Raw genomic sequence first — 11,563 nt, 5'->3', positions numbered from 1 at the left:
ACAGGGACATCATTTCTGGGCTAAAACCATGCCTGGTGGATGTCTTTTCCTCAGAGACGTCACCAAAGGAGTGACTACTAATGGCAGGACAATGAAAGTGCTCTGCAACCCCTAGTTTTTGACTCTCTAAACAGAAGGTTTTAAAGCATGTGGCAGGGTTTGAACGTGTTAACCAAGTGACAGATTAGTCAGCTTGCTGGGGCACTGTGGCAGTGGGGGCAGTGACTGTGCCCGGCCCCGTGGAGAGCGGGGGGTCCCCAAAGCCCCTGTGGCCAGCGTGGCAATGTGGCAGGGCTTGAGCTCTGTGCAGGCCCAGCACGAGGTGGCACTGCAGGTGTGTGGCATGGCTGATTTCCCTGCCCTTTGATCAAAGGATCAAGGAGCCTCTTTCCAGGCAATTAGAAGCATGAGCTGATAGCCTGCTTGCACTTTACCAGAGCACCTTTCCCTAGGAGGGGGAGCACCTGCCTGTATGCCTTGCTGCTGGCATGTTACTGACACTGCTTTTGTTCCCCTCGGACAACAGTAAGTACCTCAATAGCCAACACTCCGATGGCAAGAGCTCCTGCCAGGTACACGTACGTCTCAAAGGAGTTCAGGATCACGGTGTAGCAGCCCTAGGAAAGACAAAACATGGTGAGCAGCACATTGTGTTGTTCTCACAGCAGAGCCCTCGCTAGGACACGAGGTGCGCTCAGCCCCAGGCACCACAAGCACGGCTCCCTCTCACCCAGCCCCATGGCGCAGGACACAGAGCTCCATGGGACAGTGCTGGGGAGGGGAAGGTATGGCTGGAGGGTGGTGGGGGTGGCTCCTACCCCTCCCTGACCACGAGGAACTGTGAGTTCCTGCAGGGCAGAGAGGAGCAGCACAGAGAGGAACTCCATCTGCAAAGGGCAGAGACTAAGCACAGAGGGAAGGACACTCACTGAAGGTGACAGACATCCCGCACTGGCTAGAGAAAGGGATGATTTATCTAAAGCCAAGGCAGGAGATTCTTGATTCATCTCTCACAGCCAGCAGCTCTTTAGCAGCCCAGGACCTTTTCTGTGTGGTTCCCCCAAAAAGTGGCTGGCTGAACACCTGCTGATCTCACTATAGAAGAATTTCATTAAGAACTCAGGGTCATGCACTGTGGCAATTATTCCACTTATGAAGCATAGCCACCATCACCCTTAATTAAATTTATTATTGCTAATACAATTAACAGCAGGTAGATCTTCCTGCAATGGTTTCATGGTATTTCTGGAAATCACCAGCTTGTCCTGGCCTCAGCTTTCCCAGCTTAAAATTTCAACCCACTGGGAAATTTCACATAAAGAGAGAAGTAGATTGGAGTTTGTCCAATATGAAAAGTAGCTTCCTCTCCACTGAGAATATACTTCACACATACGTTTTAATCCTATCCATGCTGCTAGGATGTTTCGATCACCTCATTTTTTTCCTTCTACCCATAATGAAAGTGCTGGAACTGCAAAGACAGCACAATAGTGATGTACCTGTGTCCATGCCAGACCCTGCTCACTGTGAGTGAGGCACAACTGGTGGAGAGTGAGGGAGGGCATGGAGAAGGTCCACTCATGAGGCCACCCCAGAGGACCCAGACTGCTGGGGCAGTGACTGAGCTGTTAAAACCATGCTCTTGTCAACATGAGATTGCTCAGCATCAGCTCTCATGTTTCAGCCAAATTTTCAGAGAAAAGTAATCCAGCCCTGCAACAAAGATTTGTGTGCTTACCAGACTTGCAACCTTAACCCAGCCTGCAGCATGCTCTGCTTAGCTGGCTACAGCCAGGAATGAGCCCAAGTGTGGTCAGCACTGTCCTGCCAGCATGGTGGCCCAGGAGTTTGACTTTGCTCCAGCAGTGCCTCAATTCAGCTGTCAGTGTCTCTCCTGTTTTACCTAAGTGCACCACTCTGTGCTTGAAGACACTTGCTGCACACACAGCTTCCTCCACCAACACTCTGGTGACATGGGCTTGTGGGAAGCCTTCCCTTTCTATGGGAGTGGCTTTCAGCATTAACACTCGGGCAAAACTTTAACCCTCTTTCTCACAATGCATTTCTCTTTCCCTCCCTGCTGTCTGTCATGTCTCTCCTCCCCACCTCTCCTCCCAGCAATCAGACCTGGCAGAAGCAGCATGGTGCTGTCTGCTATGATCTCTCACCCAGAGTGCCTTTGCCAGCCATTTCCAGCTGCCAGTCAGGGAACAGTTCACATGCTGCTTCCAAAATCCTTTCCTCTCTTTCTCAATCTGCTCTTAAGTGCTGAAAAGAGGACCACTGCCTAGTCTGGAGGGACAAGGAGGTTTGCACATAATAGTCAGTACGGGGCTCAGTTGGTTTAACTAATGCTGAGGTGAACAGAATCAGGAGCTTTGCTGGAAAGTTTCTTAAACATCACATCTTGGTGACATGGGAAGGAAACTTGACGCAGCATCAATGGGATGAACTCTCTTGTCCAGTATTGCAAAAAATTGCCAAGTTGAGAGGCCTAGCAAAAAGAATCATAGAACAGAACTATGGAATGGGTTGGGCAGGAGTTTAAAGATCACCTAGTTCCAACCTCTCTGCTAGAGTCAAACCTACCACCAGGATGCTCAAAGCCCCATCCAACCTGGCCATGAACATTTCTAGTGATGAGGCATCCACAACTTCTCTGGACTACCTTTTTCAGCCTCTCACCACCCTCACAGTCAGTATTTTTTTTCTGTAATATCTAGACTAAAACTACACTCTCATTTTAAGGCTATTCCTCCTTCTCCTAACATTACATGCCCTTGTAAAAAGTCCCTTTCCAGCTTTCTTGTAGGCTCCCTGTAGGTACAGAAAGAGAGCTGTAAGGAATGCCCTTTTTCTACAGTAAAGAGTAAAGAAGCAAAGAAATGCAGCTTTCCAATACTTCTCTTCCTTAGAAAACAGACATGGTTTTCTGTGACTGTTTAACCCTTGATATTTTGTTTGTATATATTGATTAGGAGTCTTTGTGAACTAAATTGGAACCACTCCTGCAGCCAGTAAGAGTCAACTCCATCCGATCCTACCTGACCTGTGCTGGCTTGCTAATTAACTTCTCAGAGGTAGTTCTAACCTCCATAAACACAACAGAACTTGATCTAAATTTCCACCTTACCTTTCAATCCCTTAGGAAAATCTTCATATTTCTGATGATACAGCACAACATGGACTTAGCAGTGTATATCCATATGTAATGAAAGGAGATTTTCAAAATCAGCCACATGCCATCACTTGAAAAGCTGTCAGCAGGAGTGTAATTAGGATGTGAGGTACAGTCAGGACCTGCCAGATTCACTAGCTACCCGTGACAACTGCAGCCATCTCTCTGCCCACTGTGAAGCTCCTTTTCCCAGCATTCGGCCTCCCTTACCTGCCGGTTCTGAAACCTCTCATTGCCTGCTAGACAAGCCTCCTTGTTGACAAACATCCCTTCCCGGCTCTGGAGCTCTCGCTGGCAACAAGCCTCCGGTGTCACCTTTTCTGAGGAGGAGTATGGAAGATGAGGAATAGCTTCAAAATCTTCTGGTCCATTCACTCCACAGCAGGCAAACTGGGGAGAGGCACAGAGAAGAAAGACAGAACTGACACCTTTCCCTGAAAGCAGACATGAGAAATCTAAGACCTATTCTCATAAGGATAGAAGCTTTAGTCAAAGCAGAGACAAAACAACCCTTGTTTCCAAAGAAATGGGTTGTGCTTGTACCTTGGAGCTTCTGTTTCACTGAAGTCTTTATGAAGTCCCACTGTTTGTAAGTCATACTGCAGATTCTAAGGTTCTACTGGGAATATTGCTGCAAACTACACAGGGCTTTGAGGCATATCCAGAATGACTTGCTTGAGATCAGCCGGCAGCACAATCCAGGCCCCCAGCTACCCTTTCTCCCCATAGCTAATGGCCAGGATTATTGCTGCTCAAAGGCACTGCTAGGTGATTTGAGTAAGGTCCCTCTTTAGGATTCCAGTCAGAGGCTTTTTAAGGATTCAAGTCATACTCTGACTCCGTCTCCTTTCAGTCAGCAAAAGGAAATGTCTTTATTAAAGTCCTGAATCAGCATGAAGGGCAGCAATCATCCTTTCCTTTTAAGATTAAAATTGACTTTTCATCTGCAGAGGCTGACGTCCTGCTTTCCACTCCTGAAGAGATACACCGTGGGGTGTATGGAGCACTAACACATGTGTACACACACACAGAGACTGAACTTCTTGTGGCAGGTAATAACAACTGCAGTTCCAATGACTGTCGACCTGTAACCTGCCCAATTAGGGCTGTAATAACAAAGTCCATTTTGATGGCTAATATTTCTATAGTGAAAATAAATCATTAGGCACACTTCTGCCTAAGCTGCTGTTAACAACAAAACATTAGCTAATGCCAGCTTTTGGCTGCTGTTGACTGAGAATAATTCTGAAGCAGTCTGCAAGGTGAAAGGCCCAGAGAAAATGCAGTGGTACGGAGCTGCAGACACCTCCACTGCTCTCTGTGCCCAGCTGAGGGTACTCAAATGCATCAGGCTTTGGCAAATCAGGTGACCCTGATGCAGTGACAGGGAGTCTCTCTCCATTAGAGAAAGACTGAATGCCAGCCAAAGTCTCACCTCCCTTCAAACCACAAGCTCTGGTGCTAGGCTGGACACAACAGCTGGTTGGATGGTTGAAGCAGGCTGACCCTGGGAAAACTGAGGGTGTGGGCTGAGCAACGTGTTGGTGGCCACTGACCACAGGCAGAATGGGACTGGCATGGTCTGAGACTTACTGTGATCATAACAGAGTTCCAGGTGGAAGAGAAGACGTCCGTGTCGTTGTTCCTCTGGTAATGCTTCTTCAGCTCCTTGGTGAAAAACTCTCTGGTCAACTGAAATGCACACACAGGTGGAAATGTAAAGACTATTGCCAACACCTTTCCCAAACATTTCCCAAAGCTCCCTTCTGTGAATGCTGGGGGTTCTTTGCTTTTTGGGTTTGTTCTTTTTTTTTTGCAAACCTCAGAGGAGAAACATGTGAAAAGCCATTGGCTGAGCCATATCTATGTAGAGGGTGAAGGGTACCTGTTGAATAAAATGGTCACTCATTAAAATCAAGGACTGAACTATATCTATACTTCTAAAATAATATTTACACTTAAATGTTGGTTGGTATTAGTTTTTGTTGTTTTCGGTTAGTTTTTTAAAACAATTTTCAGCACTATTTGAAAGTATTTAATAAATTGAAACAGACTTAAACCAGATTTTAGAAAGATTGTCAAATCCACACCCAGACTATTTTTACTTGATGTGCTTCATGAGGTCTGCAAGCAAAGCATGATTTTCCACTCCATTTTTGAGTCAAATGAGTTAACTTCCTACTAACAACAGGGGAACTCCTCTGAATTTACTTCAATGTGTGAGAAAGCAGAATGAAGCCTTAACATGAAACTTTCTGGAAATCAAAAAGAAGTAAAAAAAATTGATGAATAGGAACTAGTCATATCAGCTTATGAATCAGAAAAAACCACATTTTTCTTAACAATGCTTTTGATTATCTAAACTAACCTGCATACATGAAGAAAAAAAATCCTCTTTATATTTGTGTTTAGATAATGTAAACTTTTCCAAAGGTCAACAATATAAATTATTGGAATTTCATTTACCCCTATTTATACTTACAGTAAAACAGAATAAATGCACAAAAAATTTGTTTCAGAGTCTTCTCGAGAAGCTAGACACCTTGAAATTACATTTACTTAGGATGGCTCTCTGGAGGAATTGTAAACATACAATCCTAATAATCTTGTTAAACTGAACATCCCAGTTCAATCTCGCTGCCTTTCTGTCACTTCAGGACAAAAACTTCCAGAAATCCTCTTTCATGTCCCCAGTAGGTCTGGACTTGTGTGGTCCCTTCTCCAAAATGTCTTGTGATTTGTGATCCACACAGGCAAAATCTTCTGCTGCTGCAAAAGCCACAGTGAAGGGGGCTGGACTTGGCTGGCTACAGCACTGCTGTGATGTTGCATATTTGTAGGATCAGGAATTAAGCTGCCTGAAAAATACCCTTTTTATTCCCCCCTGTTGTTCATAGAGCACTGCTGACGCAGTAACAGAGACTGCTACAAGCTGGCTTCAGGTTCTTGATATGCAACGTGAAATATCTCACATACACATACATATATGTATGAGCTCTATGGGTGGGCACAAAAGCACAAGCACAAAACTGTTTGTTTTGTTTGTATCACAGAATTTAAGGGGAAATAAAAAAAAAAAAGCTGTAGTGACTTTTAAAAAGACCCTGAATACCAGCTAATATTGGCTTCTCTTTTACAAATACAAACAAAGGTCAAATGTAATTACTACATTAGTACTGGGTAAAACTTTGTCACAAATACACGAATCAGGCAGTTAGCTCAGTCTCACTACCTTTAATTAGTTATGCTGTTAAATTCCTAAATTACTTTTTTGGGACAGATATTCACTCTTTTTTTTTTCTTTTTTTTTTTTTTTTTAATTTGAATATTAAAATAGCAGAGGACATGGCATTTTTCCTTTGGGAATTTTGTGTACTGAGGGAAGGTGAGGTTAGAAGATGCTGAAATATGTCCTCAGTGTTCTTCTTTCCTTCCCTTTCTCTGCTTAATTTATCCATGCAGCATCCAACCCTGCAGACAGCAGCACATTTTTTTGACGCTCGTCTGAAGCACAGACTTTGAAACTGATATTACCGCTGGTAATAATCCCAGCCGGCTGCCTTTGTTGGGGTCTGAAACAAAAGAGTAATTTAAATATAAAGTGAAACCTTTATTTTGACAGCCACAATCCCAGAGGAAATTGTTCAGAGTTTGTGTGTGATTTTTACAACACTTGGCCTAAAACAAAGCCTAGTGCTGGAAGAGTACATTTGCCAGGAAAATAACTGATTCCATTTCATTGGTCTTAAACTGCTTATCCTGAGCATCTCAAGTTCAGAATAATGGGGCCAAAAAAAACCAAAAAAAAATTTCTTTTTTTAAAAATATTGCTGACAAAGGAGGATGAAATAAGACAGTCCTACTGCCATGCCCATAGTTCTCCTCTAGCTGAAACAAGTACCAGCCCTGATGAGATTGGTGCACATTGGATTTTTATGGCAATAACTATTCAGAAAGGAGCAAAGGACCTACTGATAAAACTAGAGCTTCACACACACTTTGACAGGACAGTTGTGGCAGCCACAGCCATGAACAATTAGGAGCTGTTCAGCTGTGTTTTGGGCGGGGCACCTCCAGTGCATGCATGCATACATTTACATGGCAGTGAATGAAGAGAGGCTGTTATTTTGTCACACTGGTTCAAAAAATAGCTTTGCTGGGATTACTGCAGCCAGATAAAAGGGGTTTAGAAGAAGGAGGGCATTTCTGCACAACACAGGCATGCTGGCACTGCCCAGGAAGGTCACAGCCTTCTCATGCCATGCTGTGCTCAAGGATACTGAATGCTGTGCAAGAAGCTGCTTTCATGGTGCCTGCTTGGGAAACAGGACACACTGCTACCCATCTACATCGGCCTGGAGCATTCTGAAGTGTCTGGCACAGTGCAGGGCATGGAGGAGCAGTCACCAGTGCTGCACTTCCCACTCCTGCAGTGCCTTCCATCTGAGAGACCTCTGTCCACTCAGCTGAGAAAGGTTCACTAGCTTTTGCCTTTTGTCTGAGGAAATAGAGGCACCAGCAACCATGGTGGCTTGCTTATTAAGTGTTAGAACTGGGGCTAAAAATTCAAACATCCAGACTCCATCCAAAGCCCTGCCACTGAACTCTTCTGTTCCCTACCATCCTGCTTTCCTGCTTGCTGAGAAAGTTCACTAAGAATCAAATATCCCTCCAGAATTTTTTCCACCCAGACCTCTGAACAGCATATAAAGAGCCATTCCTATTGCTCTTTCACAGTCTCTCTCTAGTGTTCATGAAAGTCATTATTGTGTGGGGTATCTTCTAGACGAAAAAGGGTTTTCCATCCCCAAAACCTCCTTTTTAAAGGAAGAGACACTCTGGTAATCCCATAGCTGATTAACAGCAGCCTTCCTCTTCAGAGACTGCTTTTAGATAGCTCTTTGGAAGTGCAGCTGGACTTGCAGGTCATGGCAGCTCACCTTCATGAACACCACCTTCACTTATCCCACCACCTTGCTTTGCGTCACTGACTCTTCTTCTCATGCCAAATCTCAACAGAAAACATCTCTTTTCTCCCTTATTTTTGTCTCTTGATTTCTCTCACTCCCTTAGGTATTGAATGTTAATAATTTAATCCCATTGAGTGTTTGGGAGCTGGTTTGGATGGAAAACTATACAAATGTATACAAATGTATACAAATGTAAAACAAACAGATAAAGTGTATCTCTTGTCTCATTTTACATACCACAGCCACATGAAGTGGTGCAACAACCATCATAGAATCCCACTTGGTAAGCTTCGAAGAAATTTAAATTGGTTAAGTGTGCATTTGCCACCACATGCCCTGAAAGTAATTTGTTTTGCAAGGAAGAGAAAAGCACATCTGCTCTTGACCTTAAATTGCTACTGTGAAGAATTCTTCCCGCCATAGGATCAATGAAAGAACAACTCTGTCCACGCACATAGCTCACCCTAACCCAAGGTGACAGCAAAATTGGCCCCAAGTAGCTTTCTACAAGCTACCACAATATACAGCAACACCAAAACACGGGCTATTTTTTTCAGAAGAAACCTGAGGAGTGAACAAACCACAAGAACTCGCAGATCAAGTTTGTCTTCTGCACAGAGCCAACTCCAGCTATGCTGGGATCTGACGTTCTTCATTCCTTCCCATTTAAGCCCTTCCTGTCAATCATTCTGACAGAGTGGGAAGATGGTGATACAAACAAGGAGACAAGCTCAAGAAAGATAGAAGTTTGTTCCCCTTCAAGTTTTATCTCACAAAACACTGCCAGTTGCCACAGGAATCTAGAATAACCACTGTGACGTTATCTTACAAGGTAACATGACCTTACGTGTCCATGCTTTGCTCAGAAGCAAGCTGTAAGTGAGAAGGACACATCAAAAATGCAGCCACCCTACACCCAGCACTCACAGCAAGCCTGGGCAGTTTCTTGTACCTTTTACAGGTTTCCCAGAGAGAAGGGGGGAGGTGAGAGCCATCAGCTGACAGCTGCTTGCCCAGGCCCCACTCCCCAGGGACCATGTTCTGTCTCTGTCACAAAGCACATACCTGTTTCTATGTGTGTGGTCTGCCCCTTGTGCTGAACCAAAGGAATTCTCTAAAAATTCCTATCAGTGGAGCTGTAATGACTGGAAGACACCAGAACTCCCCATACTGCAATATGTTTATAGGTGTTTCCATAAGGGCATGGTCTCAAAGCCTAAATTGGAATGGAGCACCCATTCTGTGTGCAGAGTGCCATCCCTTCCCCATTGCCTTCAGATCTGAGGCAAAGACAAAAGACCACCAACTCATAAATAGAAAAAAAGTCCTCTCACTACCTTCCCCCAACCCATTCTACTATAAAAACACCACACTCTGTCACTGTGAGCTTCCTAAGTTTTGATTCTTTTCTATCAAAAGCTTTTTTAAATGAATACAATTAAAAGTATATACTGCTTAAGAAATTCGTCATTATACGTGCCCCTTCTTTGCTCATGCCACACTTCTCTCACATTCAGTACAGCAAAGGTGCTGGATGTTCTCTAGCTACTGGCAGAGGCAAAATAAGCAAAATAAATACTAACAGTCACTAGTTACCACCTCTACCAGTCAATGTTTTTTCACAGACATCACTCAAAGAAGGATGGACCTACTTCAGTCAGGCTCTCCCTTGCACATGTGTGAACATGAAAAAAAAAAATGCCCAGACCTTTGCTGTTTAGAGAAAGAAATGAGACTGTGGTTACTACTTCTGTGGTAAAAGTTTACCCCTAGGTCATGGGAGGAATGATGGCCATATAATATTCATTGCAGAAGAAGAGAGAAAGGCTACATCATATGAAGCTTTGGACAGAAGGATGAAACTAAGCAGGGCAATAGGTGGGAGGAGATTTGCTTAGGGTGGGTCAGGGGGGATATCTTACAAGCACTGGTAGGAGTCTGGTGAGCAGCAGAACATGGAAGATCAAGAATGAATATGATTAGAAGATTCGTAAGAGATTTTTTGCACTGCAGAGCAAGCATTGTCTCTGTCTGGAAAACAGGAGTTTTCAACTATTAATATTAAACACATGTTATATAGAAAAAGGAACATAGTTGCTTTTAATCATAGTGTGATTTTGTTATAAAACTTCTCTCTGATGGAATGTGCAGCTGGTTTGGCTGCAAGAGAGTTAGGAAGACTTTAAAAGACTCTAAAAGCTTCAGGAATAAGTGTGTCCCCATAAACTCTCCATCCTGCACTAGCCAGGTTAGTTAGCATTCCGTGACAGGCTGGCAGCTCCGCAGGCAGGCCAGTAACGAACGAGGTTTGCTGATATTTGAAACAGTCACTGTACAGACAAATCAGCCACCGTCTAACACCCTGCTCCAGCTCTGTGTAACCCCACTGGGGTCCAGAGTTTGCCCACCAGCGGATACTTACGTTTTCTCTGAATATAAATGCCAGGATTGCAGCTGAAAGCTCTGCCAGGAAGATTAACAAAATAAACATGAAGAACTGGAAGAGAGAAGACAAAAAACACAAACATAGCATTAAATGTGTGCAATAGGTAGCAGGAATACAGGGTTTTGCTAATCACCAAAGACATGGAAAGAAATAACTAAGGAGACTTTTCTTTCCCCCTGACAATTAAGAAACCGTATGAGAGAGTCACTTGAAGCACACATTCCCTCTCTGACCTCATAACAGGACATGGGAGTTTGTGACACTTTTGCCTGGTTCTCATGAGTAAAAGCATATAAGGTTACAGAACCCCTAGTATCCCCTGATAAACCAGATCAAAACAGTAAAGCCTGCTTTGGTGGAAAAGTTACAGAACTGTGGACATGCTCACACAGGTTAAACTGTGTCCAGACACAAGTATAGGTATCACATGTAAATGCACACACAGCCCTGAGCACAATACAAACAACACGGTTTTACTGTAATATAATCACAGCTTATTTTGTGTGGAAAGAGGAAGTGGGAAATACCCTCAAATATTTATACCTGTGACCTAAAATGGACTGACCTCCAGGTTGAAGTAAAACTCTTACACTTATGTCATCATAATTTTAGGAAAAGGGAAGGAAAGCAAAACAGGTAGGTACACGGCTGTTCAGTCTAAGCTGGAATTATATCCTGTTGCCTTTGCAACCTTCTACTGCTTCAGTCTGAAAGTTTGGTTTTCAGTCTTACCAAAGGCACCTTGTTTTGGTGAGGTTACCAAGCCTGAGTGATCCACTGTGCCTTCATTCCCCACCCCACAGAAGTAAATCAGATGCACTTAAGAGGTCTCATCCCCAGGGACTGACATCCTGCTGTGAGGGTGCTGTTCCTGAGACCTTGTCTACCCAGAGCGCTCAGGTACTCGGGAGTGTTTCCAGCCCAGGATGGGTGATGGGACTCCTCCAGGCTTCCACTTCAAATTCTGCC

At 44.0% G+C, this 11,563-nt stretch overlaps 1 protein-coding gene across 23 annotated transcripts in view; it reads right to left on the bottom strand.

The window, feature by feature from the left end:
• Positions 1-11,563, bottom strand: part of TSPAN18 (tetraspanin 18) — a 185,521-nt gene that overhangs the window by 3,992 nt on the left and 169,966 nt on the right. For all 23 annotated transcript variants that reach the window (XM_086895021.1, XM_086895023.1, XM_086895029.1 and 20 more), the window contains 4 exons: positions 10,571-10,645; positions 4,772-4,870; positions 3,389-3,568; positions 534-617 (listed from right to left, as the gene is read on the bottom strand). In XM_086895021.1, the coding sequence (XP_086751147.1) occupies positions 534-617; positions 3,389-3,568; positions 4,772-4,870; positions 10,571-10,645 (438 nt within the window). The remainder of the gene's footprint in view (positions 1-533; positions 618-3,388; positions 3,569-4,771; positions 4,871-10,570; positions 10,646-11,563) is intronic.

Source organism: Cyanistes caeruleus, chromosome 6 (genome assembly GCF_971803275.1).
Source record: "Cyanistes caeruleus chromosome 6, bCyaCae1.hap1.1, whole genome shotgun sequence".
Taxonomy (NCBI): Eukaryota; Metazoa; Chordata; class Aves; order Passeriformes; family Paridae; genus Cyanistes; species Cyanistes caeruleus.
Note: the sequence above shows the minus strand (reverse complement) of the source record. Positions and strands in the feature narration are given on the sequence as shown.